We start from the raw sequence: 20,947 nt of genomic DNA on the forward strand, positions 1-20,947 counted from the left end.
ATGCCCGATAAAGCTCATGGAATGGAGCAGAAGTGACATCCACCCAAACACATGCTGAAGCAGCTCCGCCAGCGCCGCACGATATGAGGTGACAGTATTCAGCATATGATGCAGGTCCTGAAACAGCCAAGAGAGAAAGGACTAAACAACTTGTTCAGAAATCGAAGACAACCTACGAAGAGACAAAAAGTGACGAAAGGACCAGCAGGAAACTTCAGTATACACTGAGGCGAAAATATTAAACAATTTGGACAATGTAGATCCCAACACTTTCTTCAAAAGATCAGATGTAACAGGAACAAGGAGCAACAGGTTCAAGCTCAACAAGTCCCATTGTAGGACATAAAACAGGAGATGCTTTTTTACCCATAAGGGTTGTAAACCCATGGAACAATCTTCCTGCTGAAGCCATAAATGCCAAAACTTTGCAGGGTTTCAAAATACAGATAGAAAAGATCATCAGCACAAATGGGGGGGGGGGACCTTTGACAAGCCGCCAGCTTCCTGTCCTTGTCGAGGTCACTAGTATTAGTGGCCCTCGGGTAAATTCAGGTAAATTACAATTACTGTACTTATATTAAGAATTTTGGAAGAGAAGCTTCACCGGATGTGAGAGCAGTACTCATGATGAGGGAAGAGAAGTGTCACTGGATGTGAGAGAAGTCCTCATAAAACCAAATAAACTTTTTGTTAAGCTGCACTAACTGAAGTTAAATATCGTCTGACATCAGGAGAATTCTTTACCTTTTGGAGGTATCCTTGCCCTCCACACCCTGACAGGAAGACAGCAACCAGAGACATCTATTCTTGACATATATTTCCTTGCTAGTAGGCAACTGTCATCCCATGAATATAGTAAGCAGCAGAGGTGATATATGATGTGAAAAACAAAATTTCAAATGATAAAAAATAAATTCATTAATTGTAAATTTTAATGATTTTTTTTATAGGTTCTTACCTGATTTAACTGGAGGTGTGGTATCTAGGTTGTTATTTAAGTGTGTGGTGGAAGTACCACGGCGGAGGGCACTGCGTCGATGACGAGAGGCACTTGTAGCCTCCAGTAATAATCTATACCACTGATCTAAGCCTGATTTGGCTCTTAGTAGTACTCTGCCTTCACGAGGTAAAGATAGTGCCAGAGCTGGACCGCCACGACGATCCTGCCATTCTACACACTCCACACAGGCTAAGTTAACCTAAAAATATTAATTTTGAATTCAGTCTATTTAAGTTCAGGATTTGTACAGTTTTATTTTATTTGCCTTTTATATGATAAATATAATTGACTGAAGTATAGGAGTTATGTTTAGCTGCAAATTTTAAATCACTGATTAAAAATTACATTTTTACTTACCTTAAATATAAACGATCCCATTTCAGAATATTTGGTAGAACCCCTTCTGAAGCATGCAAGGTAATCCCGAGTAAGAACAAAATAACGTTCCTTCCAGCGTGAGAAAAGACGGTCTCGAGCCTGGAGCAACACACCTTTGCGTAAGGCTGGAACAGACACAATCCCATCATCCTGCCAAGAAGCAATACAGTACAACATGAATGGATGTATGATGTGTATAAAATATTGTACGTACAGTAATTTAGCTTTAAGTGAAAATTCATGCTCCTGTTTCATCCCATTTATTAAAGCCATAATAAAACAAAACCAAAATTACTAATCTAGCTCAAAAGGAAATTACAGCACAACTGTTTAGCCAATTCATCTAGTATTCACTAAGTACAGTGGGACATAACACAGATGTTTCCTGGCAATGTTTTTGACCCCCCTGTAAAAGTATAGCTGATCTTTGCTGTAACTATAATTTTTATCGAGTTTCCTTAAGCTATTACATAAATTGTGAGTAGGAAAGAGATCATCCATTGAGAGTAGAGGAGAAAAGGGTGAGAGGAAGTTTCATACAATGACAAGTGCAGGTCCCTCAGTGAATGTACGTTTTGTGGTTACCTCGCAGTTACCTTGTAGGTCCCTCAATGAATGTTGGTCCCTCAATGAATACAGGTTCCTCAACAAATACAGGTTCCTCAACAAATACAGGTTCCTCAACAAATACAGGTTCCTCAACAAATGCAGGTCCCTCAATGATACGTTGAAGAACAAAGCAGATCAGCAACTTTTAGGGTCTGTGGTATGTCTCCAATCTCTAGGCTCTTCCTCTGAAACTGATATAAATACGGGCAAGCTGAACTTTTTTATCCATTCAGCCCTTATGTCTATTCCCATAAGGTCTGTTTCCCAATGTCTTCTCTGGCAAAACTATCCACCCTGTTGCTTGATGGCTTGTCCCACAGCATCCTATATCTGGCTACAGTCTCCTCGCTTCGTTTTACTATATAAATAACCTGCTTCAAGAATATACTTTTGTTGTGCTAGTGTCCTTTCACTTAACCTTCTGTCTTGCACAGGCACCAGCATATATTGCTGAACACTTCAGTATAGCAATATATGTTAGAAAGTAATGCAAGGACTAACTCCAAATATGAACACAATCATATTCTAAAAATGTCAGAAGGGCAAAATAAGAAAATTAGTTCCAATGACAAGGTTGTAACAGAGCCAGTTAAAAAATCCCAACATCAAGGGCTCTCGGCTCTCATTCGTTCAATGGGAATACATTGCAAATATTTCGTAAACCTGAAGACAATAAAATGAGTACAGAATACAAGGCATAGTTCTCTTCATAGAACAGATTGACAGTCTAGGAATGATACTCTCAGAGAGTTTACAGAGTCAACCACTTAAGTATAAACCCATTGTGAGCTTCAGCTGCAGTAGACCTTCTCCAGATAAGTCTATATTCATTTATACCTGTTCAGTATTACATTAAGCCAAGTGTTTTAAAGTCACCAGTTCTTAAACTTTAGTAAATATCATAGAATAATTAGGAGTATATAAGACTATATAAGACAATACCTGGTCATGTTCTGGTGTTAGAGGCCTGAGGGAGTGTTGTGAGAGCGAGGAGATGGACCGGATGAGGACATGAGGTGGTGTGTACATCAGCTGAGAATCAACTCCACTGGATATGCTCCTGGTGGGAGTTGTTGGGGCAGGCTTGCTGCAACTGGTAGGTTGGTTGCAGTTGTTAGGCTTGTTGCAGCTGCTAGGTTGGCTGCAGCTGCTAGATTGACTACAGCTGCTAGGTTGGCTGCAGCTGCTAGGTTGGCTGCAGCTGCTAGGTTGGCTGCAGCTACTAGGCTTGCTGCAGCTGCTAGGTTGGCTGCAGCTACTAGGCTTGCTGCAGCTGCTAGGTTGGCTGCAGCTGCTAGGCTTGCTGCAGCTGCTAGGTTTGTTGCAGCTGTTAGGCTTGCTGCAGCTGCTTGGTTGGCTGCAGCTACTAGGCTTACTGCAGTTACTAGACTTATTGCAACTGCTAGGCTTTATGCAGCTGTTAGGCTTGTTGCAACTACTAAGTTTGCTACAGCTTGTAGGTTTGCTATTAACACTGCTCTTGGTCCCACCATTCGTTTTTGTCACCCCATTGGTCTTGCCTCCATTACTTCCATTGGATCCTTTTCCCTCTCCACCATTGCTGTTCCCAGAGTTTTCCACCAACATTTTGATCAACTGAAAATAAACAAAAAACTAGTACTGTAGTATAATCACATGAGAAAACAAGAGGGAACCCGTATACAAAGTAAAAAATATAAAACTTTTCTCAACATTATAAATACTGTACTTTTGGATAGTATACTTGGTCCACTCCTCTTTCTTATTTATATCAATGACCTTCCAAATGCCGCTCAACAGCTCTAGCCACTTTTGTTTGCTGATAACACAACCTTCATTTTCTGTGATCCTAACCCTTTTATTCTAAATAACATTGTGAATACTGAACTAAAAAGAAATACATCAGTGGCTAACTGTTAACAAACATGCCCATAATATTGATAAAACATTATGCATAGTGTTTGGTAACAAGTTTGCCAATCAAATTAATCTAGGAATTATGAACCCAAGTAGATTGGAACTTCCTTGGTGTTCATTATGATAGTAAGCTGACTTTCCAGTGTCATATACAATCCAGGTAAAATATCAAACATTAGTCTCAGAGAGCACACAGCACTCTTGCTGAAATCTTTGAATATTTTGTATTTATTAATTTATTTATTTATATATACTGTACAAGAGTTCTTTCATTCTTGTACAACCACTTGTACACGTAGCATTTCGGGCAAGTCCTTAATCCTATGTTCTCTGGAATACGACCCTGTGAAAAATCATTTAACAACCAAGTACCCATTTTACTGTTGAGTTAAACAGGCTACAGTTAAGGATTTATGCCCAGGAAATCCTCCCAGGCCATGAATCGAACCCAGGACAAAGCGCTCGCAAAACGCCAGGCAAGCGTCTTATCCACTACACCACGGGGACTGTTTAAACATTGTTGATATTAAACATTAAATATGTTAAACACTGTCACTGCACATCCTCTCAAGTGTACTTTACATCTCTATAACTCTGTCCTTTAATTATAATCCTGACCTTAAGCACTTCCAAGTGGGCTGTAACAGAACCCATGGGCACCACATAAAAACAAATATCTTTTTGATACTCCAAAAATGTGACTTAACCATAGCAGAAATGCTCTGCAAATCAAGGGTCCCAAACTATGGAATGACCTCCTTAATGACATTAAACAATGTTCTTCTCTCTCACCCAGTTTAATAAACTAAAACTCCCTAATTACCTGTATGTAACCAACCTAACTCTCCTTTCCACATCCTACATGTTAACCTTGTTTGCTGTTAATGCAATCATTAATGACTAAACCTGAGATACTACTGATAACTGCTATCTAAAGAATGTAAAGAATTCTTTGGATTCTTAAAGAATGTAAAGATAAGCTTGGTATCTACAATATTTGTTTTCATATTTAAAAAATTATTGATTTCAGCAGAATACAGAAATAGTAGAACTGATTTTTCTGTTCATTTGCATCGAATTATCAATCATTTACCATACCGTCTATTGAAGAAATGTGCTTGAATTGATAGCAGCAAATATCATGCGTGTATACCCTAAAAATATTAGAATGATAGAAATCTAATGGCTTTATTAACGGCCGCTCACGTTGAAGAAATTTACTCTCATTCTTTTGCAGCATATTTGAAGCAGTCAACAGTGGAAAAGATTGCGACTTTATATAATTTGACTTTAGCAAAGCCTTTGATACGGTGCATAATGCAAGACTTAATAGAAAGACATATGCCCATGGCACTGGAAGGAGGGTGGGCATCATAAGTTGGATTAGAGTATGGAAGTTATTTAGAAAACAAAGGCGAGTGTGGTGGCAACAGTCCTCGTAGAGGAAGGGGTTGGGAAGAAACAGCTGTGACTAAACACATGTGAGAGGGGTAGGGGAAGCCTCGCCTCTCTCCACTATTCACGGCTACTAAACAGTGTACTGTGTATACTACAGAATATGGGCAAAAGTTTCTATATTTGAATGAGTATATGTTGTTCGCATCATGGATATCTTGGCCGGGAGTGTAAACCCTCTCCACCGTTCCAGAATCTGGGCTTCAAAACCACCAACATAGATTCTCGCAGCAAAATAATAATGCGTAATGGGTTCATCCAACACCACACCACCCTTGTGAAGCTCAACACCCTGCCTGGTGAAGTCCAACACAAGTGAAGCCCAACACACCCAAGTGAAGCCCAACACCTTGGTGAAGCGGAACACACTGGTGAAGCCCAATACATTACTCTGATGAAGTACAACAATCAGATGAAGCACAGCACCCAGGAGAAGCACAACACACTAGCGAAGCATAACACACGGGTGAAACAACAAGTTCAAGCACAACACCCTGGTGGAACATTAAATTGACGAAGCACAACACCCCGATGAAGCACAACATCCTGATGATGAACAACACTTTTGAAGCACAATACCTTAATGAAGCACAGCACCTTAATGAAGCACAGCACCTTGATGAGGCACAACATCTTGATGTAGTACATCTTGAAGCACAACAACTTGGTAAAGAACAACATCTTGATGTAGTACATCTTGAAGCACAACAACTTGGTAAAGAACAACACCTTAATAAAGCACAAGACCTTAAAGAAACACAGCACCCTGGTGAAGCACAGCACCCTGGTGAAGCACAGCACCCTGGTGAAGCACAGCACCCTGGTGAAGCACAGCACCCTGGTGAAGCACAGCACCCTGGTGAAGCACAGCACCCTGGTGAAACACAGCACCCTGGTGAAACACAGCACCCTGGTGAAGCACAACACCCTGGTGAAGCACAGCACCCTGGTGAAACACAGCACCCTGGTGAAACACAGCACCCTGGTGAAGCACAGCACCCTGGTGAAGCACAGCACCCTGGTGAAGCAGAGCACCCTGGTGAAACACAGCACCCTGGTGAAACACAGCACCCTGGTGAAGCACAGCACCCTGGTGAAGCACAGCACCCTGGTGAAGCACAGCACCCTGGTGAAGCACAGCACCCTGGTGAAACAGCACCCTGGTGAAGCACAGCACCCTGGTGAAGCACAGCACCCTGGTGAAGCACAGCACCCTGGTGAAGCACAACACCCTGGTGAAGCACAACACCCTGGTGAAGCACAACACCCTGGTGAAGCACAACACCCTGGTGAAGCACAGCACCCTGGTGAAGCACAGCACCCTGGTGAAGCACAGCACCCTGGTGAAGCACAACACCCTGGTGAAGCACAGCACCCTGGTGAAGCACAGCACCCTGGTGAAGCACAGCACCCTGGTGAAGCACAGTACCCTGGTGAAGCACAGCACCCTGGTGAAGCACATCACCCTGGTGAAACACAGCACCCTGGTGAAGCACAACCACCAACAGTTTCCCGGAGGCAGGAGAGGGGTTACCAACAGCCCCCTGGTGAAATGGGAGAAGGGGAGGTTACTAACAGGAGAAAGTGTCAAGCCGCTAAGACCTGAAAGGGAGTAAGGTAAGGATTGGGATGGGGTTGGGGCTTGAACGCCGATCGGCATAAGCGAGACCGTCCTTTTACTGTCCAGCCCAAGTGGTTGAGCACAGTCACCAACGGCCTCCCGGGGACTGGAATAGTGCCTTCTATTCCTGCTTGTTCTAACATCAGTAAGCAAGCAGATGCGGCCGTAGGAAGAGGTCGAGGCTGACAATGGAAGAGGGAAAGAAGAAGAGGAGCAGCAGCAGCAGCAGCAGCAGCTCCAGCCTTATCTTTAAAGACGCGTTAGCCAAGTGTCCCATAATGCCGCCCTCACCGAAACCCCAACGCTAAGGGTTTGGCCACGTTGCCTCCTCGCCTCTCGCACTCTCTACCAATTATTGCAATGTGCAGCTGTGAACTTTGTGCCTGCAGCTTTCACCAGGTATGGGCTCGCTACATCGTCCTCCATCCCCCCGTCCCCTCCCCGCAGCTGGACTACATCTTCCTGCCGTTCACTACTGGTAGCTGGACTACATCTTCCTGCCGTTCAGTACTGGTAGCTGGACTACATCTTCCTACCGTCCACTACTGGTAGCTGGACTACATCTTCCTGCCGTCCACTACTGGTAGCTGGACTACATCTTCCTACCGTCCACTACTGGTAGCTGGACTACATCTTCCTACCGTCCACTACTGGTAGCTGGACTACATCTTCCTACCGTCCACTACTGGTAGCTGGACTACATCTTCCTACCGTCCACTACTGGTAGCTGGACTACATCTTCCTACCGTCCACTACTGGTAGCTGGACTACATCTTCCTGCCGTCCACTACAGGTAGCTGGACTACATCTTCCTACCGTCCACTACTGGTAGCTGGACTACATCTTCCTGCCGTCCACTACAGGTAGCTGGACTACATCTTCCTACCGTCCACTACTGGTAGCTGGACTACATCTTCCTGCCGTCCACTACAGGTAGCTGGACTACATCTTCCTACCGTCCACTACTGGTAGCTGGACTACATCTTCCTGCCGTCCACTACAGGTAGCTGGACTACATCTTCCTACCGTCCACTACAGGTGGCTGACCCGGGACTAACTGTTGCTGGTTCAGAGGATCACAGCCCCCGCGACCCGCTCTGTGTCCAGCCCATCCTCTCGATGAACTAAATTGTCCCGAACCTAACCTACCCAACGACCCACGAAGAGAAAACGGGACATCACATCAATTCTGATGTTTAGTACATTTCCTCGCCGTCGAGAATGTATCCGTCAAAATGCGATTTACAGTTCGAGATGTGGCTTGATATTCTCTGTCCATTTTGCTACGTCGACAATTTCAAATATCTTAAATCTGACAGTAAATCTATAGCAATAAAGCATATTTTATTGGGAAGGTTGATGGGCCTGTGTGTGTATTCACCTAGTTGTATTTGCGGGGGTTGAGCTTTGCTCTTTCGGCCCGCCTCTCAACTGTCATCAACTGTTTACTATATTTTTTTACCACACCACACACACACACACCCCAGGAAGCAGCCCGTGACAGCTGACTAACTCCCAGGTACCTATTTACAGCTAGGTAACAGGGGCATTCAGGGTGAAAGAAACTTTGCCCATTTGTTTCTCCCTCGTGCGGGAATCGAACCCGCGCCACAGAATTACGAGTCCTGCGCGAGTCCTGTGTTGGTTATCAACCGTTGTTACCTCTGCCTCTCTTAATCCTGCCTTTGTTTTGAACTTTGTTTTGTGGATTGACAATCTTGTACCTTATTCAAATGTTAAAATTTGACTTTCGTTTATATAATTTAGGAATGTAAAGCTATATGTAAAACTTGTGTGTTACTGTGTAGTGGAGGAGACTGATGTGGCCCGTTCTGAGACGTCCATATCTGTCTTCCTTGGTCCATAAGAAGGTTGGGTTGGTTTTGGCTGGGAATGTGACCATCCTCCAGGGCTGCTACTGACCGTGTCACCGTAGTCACTCACTCACCGTGTCCATGCTGAATTTAAATACCTTTATTGAGGTATAAATACAAAGGCATGAGGCAGCTCAAGCTATTCTCACCCCATTCAGTACAGCGTGCTCACTTACATATTTACACACATCACAACCCACACACAGTATTACTGATCATTTTGGACTAGAGAATATAGCACGTCGGGCTCCCACGTGCTATATATATAGCACGCGGGATCCCGACGAGGCTCCCCTCGGGTGCTGCATATCCTCTTCTTCGAGGCTTGATACATGTGTAAAGGAAGAAATGTATATACACACAGAAATCACAATAGCGTGATACATCAAATAAACAAATCCACAAGGGCCGTGATGAGGGTTCGAACCTACATGCGAACCGAAACGGTCGTGGCGCAATCGACTAAGGCGCGTCTGTGATCATCCCGGACGTAAGTTCGAACCCTCATCTCGGCCCTTGTGGATCTGTTCAAGAAATGTATGTTTATCACAGAATGTTTAGTAATATACTTATTGTTGCTGCCTCATGATTTTATTGAGCTATAAATACACAAACTTATTTCAATTTCGAGGCTTGAGGCTCCCCGCCCCCTATATTATATTATATTATATATATATATATATATATATATATATATATATATATATATATATATATATATATATATATATATATATATATATATATATATATATAAACTGAAAACTCACACCCCCAGAAGTGACTCGAACCCATACTGCCAGGAGCACTCTGCTGGCATACAGGATCCCTTAACCGCTCGACCAACACGACCGGACAAAAGAGGATGGTAGCCGAGGCTATTTCCATCCCCCCGCCGGCACTCGGTTGGTAATCTTGGTGATGGTATTTTATCACCTCATTCTTTGGGGCACACGTGAGGAACACAAATGCGAACAAGCCTGAATGGTCCCCAGGACTATATGCAACTGAAAACTCACACCCCAGAAGTGACTCGAATCCATACTACTGCCAGGAGCACTCTGCTGGCGTACAGGATCCCTTAACTGCTCGACCAACACGACCTTTATATATATATATATATATATATATATATATATATATATATATATATATATATATATATATATATATATATATATATATATATATAGAATATCAAACAGTGTATACAAGATACATAATACTGACCCTCCAGTATGCGCCTGACGCTCAGAGTCCATACCTGAAACACGAAACTAGAATTAGTGGAGATATATTCAAGATGACTTGTGTCGGAACATAAGTACATAATAAAAGACCCTTCAGAAGGCCTATTGGCCTATGCAAGATAGCGTCTATTTGTATTCAACTTCTTCCATTCCTGTACTTATCCAACTTATGCGTAAACTTTCTTGTGAGTTTACTTTTAAAGACTAATGTACTTTGTGCTGCTCAACAGATCTATAACCCAATTTTTAAACCAGTTTACCTAGTTATTCTTTAAATCTAAATCACTTCCATATAAATCTAGTACTTTGTATAGTGGCTTAAGCTGATACTTTTTAATATGATTTATTTCCCTGTGGTAAAGGGAATTTATACAGCTGGAAACTTAGCACCCAAATGACCCAAACAGACATTAAATTATTTTTAGTGTCAGGGTAGTGTCAGAGTAGTTAACAGATGGAATGCATTAGGCAGTGACGTGGTGGAGGCTAACTCCATACACAGTTTCAAATGTAGATAAGAGCCCAGTAGGCTCAGGAATCTGTACACCAATTGATTGACAGTTGAGAGGTGGGACCAAAGAGCCAGAGCTCAACCCCTGCAAGCACAACTAGATGAGTACACACCCACACATACATTTATTTCTCAACTACAACTCATTGTGACAAATTAGTCAGGCCGCCCACAGGAATCCGGAAAGTAATGAATTAATGACGGGACGCGAGGCTTACCGTGTATGATACTGGACGTGGGTGTCGTTCACAGTCACACCTGCTCCCACACCTGGCCCACACCTGTCACGTCTGACACTACTACCACAGCTGGCCCACACCTGTTACGTCTGACACTGTACTACCACAGCTGGCCCCATACCTGTCACGGCTGATACTGTACTACCACAGCTGGCCCATACCTGTCACGTCTGACACTGTACTACCACAGCTGGCCCACACCTGTCACGTCTGACACTACTACCACAGCTGGCCCACACCTGTCACGTCTGATACTGTACTACCACAGCTGGCCAACACCTGTCACGTCTGACACTGTACTACCACACCTGTACTGTTAAGCAGTGGAGTGGGGGACTATGCTCCTTAACGCCAGAAGTAATATGGTGGAACAGTCGAGTTAAAATCGAAATCTAAAATGTATTTAACGTCTCAGTATATAAATCCCCAGACGCAAATTCTCATCAGGTTAATGATCAGCTGAAGAAAAACTAATACAGCCGAGGACACCTTATAACCACAGCTCCCTTCACGTCAGATAACCACACCTGTGATGGGAACACACCTGACATACACCTGTGATGGGAACACACCTGACATACACCTGTGATGGGAACACACCTGACATACACCTGTGATGGGAACACACCTGACATACACCTGTGATGGGAACACACCTGACATACACCTGTGATGGGAACACACCTGACATACACCTGTGATGGGAACACACCTGACATACACCTGTGACTGAGGGGCTCCCAGGAGGCAGTCTAAACCAACAGTCACAAAACAAGTGACTTCTTAAGGCTCTGACAGTTGCCTTAAGTTCCTAACAAATAATAGGAACAGTTCCTAACAAATAATAGAACCAACAGGAACAAAAACACCTTAGACACTTAACAAAGAATGATCACAAATACATGTTACTCAGCTCACAATCTATTCGTAGCCGAGAAAACAAAGACGAGAGACTTGCGCACCTCGTCTCCGTCCCCCGTAGAGGGAGGGAAGACCACTATCAGGAGAGCGCGCCAAGCCATTACCACTATATAACACTGGGAAGGGGTAAGGAATGGTGCCCAATCACTTCGACAGTCAGGGGATTGAACGCAGACCTGAATGAAGGGAGACCGTCGCTCAACCGTCCAGGCCAAGCACTTAGACTAGACTTGAGTAATGGCAGAGCTCCTTTATGAGTTCTCCCCGTAAATAAGAACTCAGCTAATTTAATTAAAGTAACATCCGTATTAAGAAACTACGACGTTGGTACAACGTTCGAACAACTTTTAACACCTCCTAACCCGTTATAACAACCAATATAGCAAGTTGTAACAACGTTCTAATACGTCATAAACACGTTAAGCCAAGATGTAACAACTTTATTACAAGTTGTAACAAGCGGAAAATAGAGACAGTTTCGGTTTGTGTTTCCAGGGGTGCAAGCTAATGAATAGTATTTCATGGGAATAAAGAGGGAAGCACAGGTGAGTAGTACAGAGTGAGTGTCTGGAGAGAACACACACACAGTAACATTAGTGCGGGCCATCGTCATCAACATGTGGAAAACAAGTACTGGTCACACCTCCATACTAAACTAATTCCTCAAGCGACCAGATGGTACGGCAGAATGTACACAGTACCCTAAACCTTCCTCAACACCCTTCCTCTAAGTCTGAGAGACATTGTTAATACACCTCTAAACTTTGGATCAGAGGAAACTGGATACAATCTTCTACAAGAGACCTGGGACCAGATTCACGAAAGCACTTACGAACGTGTACATCTTTCCTCACTCTTTGACGGCTTTGGTTACATTTATTAAACAGTTTACAAGCATGAAAACTTCCCATTCAACTGTTGTTATTGTTATAAACAGCCTCCTGGTGCTTCGGAGCTCATTAACTGTTTAATAATTGGAAACGAAGCCGCCGAAGATTGAGAAAAGAAGTATATGATCGTAAGTGCTTTCGTGAATCTAGCCCCCTGATCAACTAACCGGGCTGCCTCAGGCTACATGTAGTTGCCACCAACAGTCTGGTCGACCGGACCATCATCCAGGTTATATCAGACCGAGGCGAGGACGCTGATTTTCGGACCACCTCAGAGAAGACCCCCGGCCTGCTCCTGGGCAATGTTCCTCCCTCTCATCAGCGTTCCCATCCTCAAGTGATGTGTAATATATACAAGTGTTGGAAATATTCGCATACTGGCGCCAGCCAGGCGAGGAGAGGCCAGGAGCTTTGGTGTCCAAGTCACACGCCCTGGTCAAGTGAAATTTGACCAGTGCGAAGCCAGGCCAGACTTTAGCTTGACCTCTTCCAGATCATGTACAGGGTGTGGTCACCCTGTACACGTGACCACACCCTGTACACCTGACCACACCCTGTACACGTGACCACACCCTGTACACGTGACCACACACCCAGACTAATGTTGGGGACAGACTGCGTAAGAAGCGGCTCCCCGCCCCCCACACAAGGGACAGGGATGGACAGCAGCAGCAGCTCTCCGCCCCCAACACAGGGGACAGGGATGGACAGCAGCAGCGGGTCCCCGCCCCCCCCCCACACAAGGGGACGTACAGCAGCAGCGGCTCCCCGCCCCCCACACAGGGGACAGGGACGGACAGCAGCAGCAGCTCTCCGCCCCCAACACAGGGGACAGGGATGGACAGCAGCAGGGGCTCCCCGCCCCCCACACAAGGGGACGGACAGCAGCAGCGGCTCCCCGCCCCCCACACAGGGGACAGGGACGGACAGCAGCAGCGGCTCCCCGCCCCCCCACACAGGGGACAGGGACGGACAGCAGCAGCGGCTCGCCGCCCCCCACACAGGGGACAGGGACGGACAGCAGCAGCGGCTCCCCGCCCCCCACACTGGGGACAGGGACGGACAGCAGCAGCGGCTCCCCGCCCCCCACACAGAGGACAGGGACGGACAGCGGCTCCCCGCCCCCCACACAGGGGACAGGGCGCCCGTCCTCCGTCTGCAAGAATACACAACACCGCCCAAGGGGGCTGTTTTCCTTGTCGATTTTGGTAGAACAAAATCTGTCTGACAAGTTATTGTGAGAGTTACGTTTGTGTGTCCACTGTAAGTTGCTCCATTATACCTAACTATATAAATATATGTTCTAAATATCTTCACTTTCATACGTGATGAAAGTAAAGGAAAAAGCTGGCTTCTTATAAAAGATAGGTGTACCAAACTTCATTCCAGGCAGCTGATTACTACTATCCAGATTACTACTATATCTGGAATTTATATCCAGATATAAATTTTACTGTTTAGTATAGCGTCCCTTGTGGGAATCATGTCTCCTCACCAACCTGTCCTCCTACAAAGAACGTCACTTTTACCTCGTAGCGTTATATAAGGCTGTAATGATCTGGGGCTCAGATCATTGGTTCTCCCTTCTCCCCTCTTTTCCCTCCCCTTCTCCCCTCCTTTCCTTCTCCCTCTCCCCTCCTTCCTTCTCCCCTCCCCTCCCCTTGGCCGTCATTCGTCTCCTCCTCTTCCCCCCCCCCCTGTCGCCCATTTGTCAGGGTCAAGAGGTTGACCTGAGGGTAGGGTGGTCGTGGATACCTTGGCTTCTCCCACTCAATTCCCCACTCAGATGTTCCCCTCTCTATCCCCTCTCATCCCCTCTCTTTCCCTCTCACCGGCCTCTTCCCCATACGAGGCAGAGTCAAATGTCCCTACTCCTATCTTAGAGGAGACAGGCTTGAACATAAATTATCAGTTTTGTAAACATTGCTCGCAGGTGCCTGGGCTCCATAGACACGCCTTGTCCCCCTTCTCTGTAGCTGGGGAGAGCTGACTCAATCTTCAGAAATTCATGTAGCTTTCCACGACAGATCAGTGAAGGTGATTGGCCTGAGATAAGGGCCAAGTCCTTATTGGCCCTAGAGAGCCAGACCTCAGGCCTACGTGTTAAATGGTTGGCCAGTGCCAAAATAATGGGTGGAGCCCTGGGGCTGTATTAGATGGTGGGAGGAGTAATCCTTCCCAGCAATAAGTTGGAAAAACTAAATTTCATCAGTGTGTCTTGGGAGTGTATTAGGAACAGGGCCGCAAGCCCGTATCCTCGGGGCTGAGGGCAGCCATCAACATCGTGGCCGTAGTGCGGGTATTTAAGGTATAGTAGCACTTGAGTTTTCGTGTCCTCAATAAATATCCATTGTGCCTCTAGGGAAATAGAATAGGGTATATGTTCAAATTGTCTTAATTTACATGTTTCATAAAATAAATTGTATAGCTTGTCCAGTGGTATTCACTTAACTCCCCTTTGATATATTTTGCTACTTTGTCATTTTTAGGTGTTGTATTGGAAGCCCCAGGTTCTCCTAACAATTAATCGATACTAAAGTTGCCCTTGGATTTAAATTAGTAACGTAAATTACACAAACTAATTTTCCAAAATTTATTTCTGAAATTCATATTACCCGGAGTCCCATGGTTACTGATTCCTTGCCTTCCTGGGGGATCGGTGATAGACACATTCAGGTATGGTTGGTCGGGAAGGTGGTGGCAGTGCTTTAATGGTTTTTATTTTATAATTAGTAATCAGCGAATAACCCTTGTCCTTGGTGTAGCTTCCTCATTTAATATTCCTCTTATATACGTGGCAGTCCAGTGAGGGGTCATGCTGGACTGTAACAGTGTTAAGCTGGGGTATTGAGTGACGAGAGACAGAGAATTACAACAGAGAGCGTATAGTACGATTATGAGAGATCACAAGATAACAGGATTAATACTGGGGAACATCGGGTTACTACAATAGAGGCCGCGGTTATTACGACAGGGTAAGCGGTCATTACAAGGCCAAAAATTGGCGTATTAGAAAATGGAAGCGGCTCACGAAAGTGACGTACTGTCCCGTTTTCTGTTTTGGGTCCTCTGGTAAGTTAGGAGAGGACACTAACTTGACGTTGGGAAACCATAGGAGGACGGGCTGAACAACCTACCCTTACTTTCATATGTCTTGTCCATTCTCTCCTCGTTTACTCGCAGTGAAAGGGTAGTATAATGAATATACAATTGTTTCATGACTTCAGTTCAGGTAATTGACAAGTATTGAGATGTCATAAGTCGTGGACTGATGTGTCGAGGCTCGGGGAATTCAGAGTATAGTTACCCATTTATTAATGTTTACAGTTAAGATTTAGTATCGTTGAGCGCTAAGAACTGACAAGAGATAACATAAGCTTTAATTAGTTTTCATTGGTTGAGACAGTTGTTGTGGGTAGTTGGGCCTATTACACAGTGTAAGACAATCTTTGTTGCTGGCGGCTGTTACTTTCCCATTGTATACGCCTCCAAAGTGTAGAAATTTACTATCATTCCCCTTAAACTTTGCCTGAGGGACAACGTCTTGAAGGTACTTAAAGGCTGCCGTCTCCTTATCTAAAGCTGCGACATTGTTTCGTAAGTCGGTAACCTTCAGGTGCTTTCATCATATCTTCCCTGAGCTGTTTTAGGCAATATATATTATATAATATATATTGTTAAATATGACCGAAAAAGTAAGATTAATAATTCTAACACGAATTTTCTTAATATTTCTTATGTTTCTTTTTACTTTCGATGGTAATTGAAAAATCAATTCTCCAAAATTAATTTTTATTTCTAGTCTGACGCGACGCTTCAACGCGTTTCGTAATAACTTATTACGTAAGTTATTACGTAACTTATGCCTAGTGGCAGGCCTAGAGACCATCAGATCGTTAAAAGGAGAGTGCATCGGGCGGCTAATCCACGACGCTCCGGCCCCAACCACGCCAGATAATGGTGACAGATTATCTGGCGAGTCGGGTTGTTTAAGTATAACTTGCGTGTTCTTGCAAGTGTGGGGCACATTTGTGGCTCGTGTTTTCTCTAGTAAATATGATTTCATTGAAGAGAACGTGTCTAATCTGTCACCATTATCTGGCGTCGTTGGGGCCGAAGCGTCGTGGATTAGCCGCCCGATGCACTCTCCTTTTAACTATCTGATGGTCACTAGGCCTGCCACTAGGCTGGCCAGAGTTCGATCCTTCATAGAAGAGTCGGTTTGTATGTGTGTGTGTGTGTGTGTGTGTGTGTGTGTGTGTGTGTGTGTGTGTGTATATTATATATGTATATATATATATATATATATATATATATATATATATATATATATATATATATATATATATATATATATACATATATATATATATATATATATGGCTCGTGGGCTTTGTTCAGCTCGTACAGCTTTGTTCCGATCGGCTCGGAGACCCTCGGTTCGTGGGGAAAATGTGCATTGAAGTTCCTGAAGGAATTGGGGGACAAATTGATCAGCGCTACAAAAGACCAGAGAGCAAAAAGTTTCTTGTTCCAGCGCCTCAGTGTTGCGATTCAGAGGGGAAATGCCTGTTGCGTCTTGGGCACTAGTCCAACTTCAGAGGAATTCGAAGAAGTGTTTGACTTGCAACAATGATCGAACCCGTCTGTGACATTCATCAATGTTTCCCATTGTTGTGTTTTTCAAGAGATCCATAACCTTTAAGCACCTTTTTGCATTATTATTTTTGTATCAACCCATGTATATCTTGTAACCATCAAATGCATAATAAAGCACAAAAAATAAAAAAGGAAGGGGGTGGTAGGAGAAAAGCACACAGAAACTGTATTGGAGGGGATCTAAACATTCCCTCTAATGCGTTATGCGTGGTTTCCTCCGAGGCTATGGGTCCCCCTTCTATGTTTATATAATATATATATATATATATATATATATATATATATATATATATATATATATATATATATACATATATATATATATATATATATATATATATATATATATATATATATATATATATATTAATCAAATTATATTATATATCCTTAATCTTGTTTTATGATTATATTTCTCTCACATTATCATACCGTCGTATACTATTCTCGTTCATCTCAAAACAATTGTCACTGTTACAGCCCCTGACCTCTGTGGTCACCCTCACCCCTGACCTCCCTGTGGTCACCCTCACCCCTGACCTCTGTGGTCACCCTCACCCCTGACCTCCCTGTGGTCACCCTCACCCCTGACCTCCCTGTGGTCACCCTCACCCTTGACCTCCCTGTGGTCACCCTCACCCCTGACCTCCCTGTGGTCACCCTCACCCCTGACCTCCCTGTGGTCACCCTCACCCCTAACCTCCCTGTGGTCACCCTCACCCCTAACCTCCCTGTGGTCACCCTCACCCCTGACCTCCCTGTGGTCACCCTCACCCCTGACCTCCCTGTGGTCACCCTCACCCCTGACCTCCCTGTGGTCACCCTCACCCCTGACCTCCCTGTGGTCACCCTCACCCTTGACCTCCCTGTGGTCACCCTCACCCCTGACCTCCCTGTGGTCACCCTCACCCCTGACCTCCCTGTGGTCACCCTCACTCCTGACCTCCCTGTGGTCACCCTCACCCCTGACCTCCCTGTGGTCACCCTCACCCCTAACCTCCCTGTGGTCACCCTCACCCCTAACCTCCCTGTGGTCACCCTCACCCCTAACCTCCCTGTGGTCACCCTCACCCCTAACCTCCCTGTGGTCACCCTCACCCCTGACCTCCCTGTGGTCACCCTCACCCCTGACCTCCCTGTGGTCACCCTCACCCCTGACCTCCCTGTGGTCACCCTCACCCCTGACCTCCCTGTGGTCACCCTCACCCCTGACCTCCCTGTGGTCACCCTCACCCCTGACCTCCCTGTGGTCACCCTCACCCCTGACCTCCCTGTGGTCACCCTCACCCCTGACCTCCCTGTGGTCACCCTCACCCCTGACCTCCCTGTGGTCACCCTCACCCCTGACCTCCCTGTGGTCACCCTCACCCCTGACCTCCCTGTGGTCACCCTCACCCCTGACCTCCCTGTGGTCACCCTCACCCCTGACCTCCCTGTGGTCACCCTCACCCCTGACCTCCCTGTGGTCACCCTCACCCCTGACCTCCCTGTGGTCACCCTCACCCCTGACCTCCCTGTGGTCACCCTCACCCCTGACCTCCCTGTGGTCACCCTCACCCCTGACCTCCCTGTGGTCACCCTCACCCCTGACCTCCCTGTGGTCACCCTCACCCCTGACCTCCCTGTGGTCACCCTCACCCCTGACCTCCCTGTGGTCACCCTCACCCTTGACCTCCCTGTGGTCACCCTCACCCCTGACCTCCCTGTGGTCACCCTCACCCTTGACCTCCCTGTGGCCACCCTCACCCCTGACCTCCCTGTGGTCACCCTCACCCCTGACCTCCCTGTGGTCACCCTCACCCCTGACCTCCCTGTGGCCACCCTCACCCCTGACCTCCCTGTGGTCACCCTCACCCCTGACCTCCCTGTGGTCACCCTCACCCCTGACCTCCCTGTGGCCACCCTCACCCCTGACCTCCCTGTGGCCACCCTCACCCCTGACCACCTCCTGGGCAGTTTTCCTCACCACTGATCTTCCTCGGGTCAATGCCCCCCCCCCCCCACAGCCACTTATTGCAACGGCCACCCGGAAGCAGCTGCGTCTCGGACAGGAAACCTGTGGAACTAATGACAAATTGTGGGATCGATACCCAGCACCCGTCTCACCTACACATGTATTGTGCACGAGCCACATGAGCACATGTGGGCACATGTGCACACGTGTGGCGCACACACTAAGGCGTCAGCGTCTAAGAGTCTATCTAGACGTTATCTGGTCCACAACGAGAGCTCAAAGATATGTTTACAAGCAAAGACTAAAGAAGCAAAGCCTCGCGTACCGGGAGGCAGACGAGTCGAGGGAGACATGATCAACGCATACAAAATTCGCAGGTTAACTGACAGGAGAGGACAAGGACAAACAATTTGGAACTGGCGGTACATGAGAACCGAATAAGGAAGAGGACGCGTGTGGACACGGAGAGGCCAAATGAGCAGTACCCAAATGACACACTAAAACGTAAAGTGGCTGAGACTCCACACATAACATGAAATTACATATTATATATATATATATATATATATATATATATATATATATATATATATATATATATATATATATATATACATATATTATATATACATATATGTGTATATATATACATACTCTCCCGCTGGGAACAGCTGCCTGGTAAGCTGAAGACCTCAAGATCGTTTTTATACATCAATTCAAAATGGGTCTAAGGTATACAAACCATTATTCTTATCTTTTAGTAATTTGTATTAAAGTTTTAATTATATTTCTATTTAAAATTCTCTTCCAACTGCTGATTGTAAAAGAACTCTCCCCCCAAAAAAATGAGGTAAGAATTTTCAGACATAAATAATTAGAGCATTGAACAAACTTGGACACCTCTTACACATCATTCATTTTGGAAAATGATACATTTCAAATTATTTGATGTTGGTCGTATATAGTATGTATGAGCGCCTACACGGTACAGTGTGCACACGGTCAACCATTCACCACAATGAAAATAAACGTTGTGACTGGTATATATTGAAAAAAATCACGTAATTGATTTAAAGTGGTGGTGATGAGAAATTATATTGATGTAGTTGTATTTCTAGATAGTAAAGTACGAGGTGAGGCAGCAGCACAAGGTGCGATACTATGCTGAGGGATATTAAGAATTTTATTGTTCAACCTTTAAATAAAGTTTAGGTTGAATCTGTTTGTACTTCACTATTAAGAAAGTTCTATATATTCGGTGTCTTTATTTGCATGCCAGTCTGCATAGATTTAATTTGACTCTGGGAATATCAAAAATGTTTATTTCTGGTGTGATGCTCATTGGCTGTATTACATCCATTTTGGAAGAGTTTAAACACGGGAATATAAGGCTTTGTAAGTAAATAGCAGAAGATATTGTGTAGAGCGTTTGTTAAGTATGTTCAGAAACTTGAAAAGAGGGTGATGTGTGTTATATCTTCTTCTTGAGGTTATCTTGAGATGATTTCGGAACTTAGCGTCCCCGCGACCCGGTCCTCGACCAGGCCTCCTTTTCGTTACACACCGTCAGGAAACAGCCCGTAGCAGCGGTCTAACTCTCAGGTACCTATTTTACTGCTAGGTGACCAGAGGCATCAGGATGAAAGAAACTCTGCCCATTTGTTTCCGCCTCCACCGGGGATCGAACCCG

At 45.1% G+C, this 20,947-nt stretch overlaps 2 protein-coding genes across 3 annotated transcripts in view; one reads left to right on the forward strand and one right to left on the reverse strand.

Moving 5' to 3' along the window:
- LOC123757962 (uncharacterized) overlaps positions 1–20,947 on the reverse strand; it is an 82,297-nt gene that overhangs the window by 12,356 nt on the left and 48,994 nt on the right. The window contains exons 2-5 of one of the 2 annotated variants that reach the window (XM_045741965.2): positions 10,064–10,097; positions 2,930–3,583; positions 1,358–1,528; positions 959–1,199 (exon numbers count right to left, since the gene is read on the reverse strand). In XM_045741965.2, coding sequence (XP_045597921.2) covers positions 959–1,199; positions 1,358–1,528; positions 2,930–3,574 — 1,057 coding nt within the window. In that variant the 5' untranslated portion in view covers positions 3,575–3,583; positions 10,064–10,097. The remainder of the gene's footprint in view (positions 1–958; positions 1,200–1,357; positions 1,529–2,929; positions 3,584–10,063; positions 10,098–20,947) is intronic. The other variant, XM_045741964.2, reaches the window with a different exon arrangement.
- Positions 5,870–6,505, forward strand: LOC138372812 (neurofilament heavy polypeptide-like). Its single transcript, XM_069338473.1, has one exon. The coding sequence runs from the start codon at positions 5,870–5,872 to the stop codon at positions 6,503–6,505; it is 636 nt and encodes a 211-aa protein (XP_069194574.1).

This window comes from Procambarus clarkii, chromosome 40 (assembly GCF_040958095.1).
Source record: "Procambarus clarkii isolate CNS0578487 chromosome 40, FALCON_Pclarkii_2.0, whole genome shotgun sequence".
Classification (NCBI taxonomy): Eukaryota; Metazoa; Arthropoda; class Malacostraca; order Decapoda; family Cambaridae; genus Procambarus; species Procambarus clarkii.

Bases quoted from the DNA above. Each gene is read 5' to 3' on its own strand.
- LOC138372812 (XM_069338473.1), top strand. From the start codon at position 5,870: ATGAAGCACAACATCCTGATGATGAACAACACTTTTGAAGCACAATAC.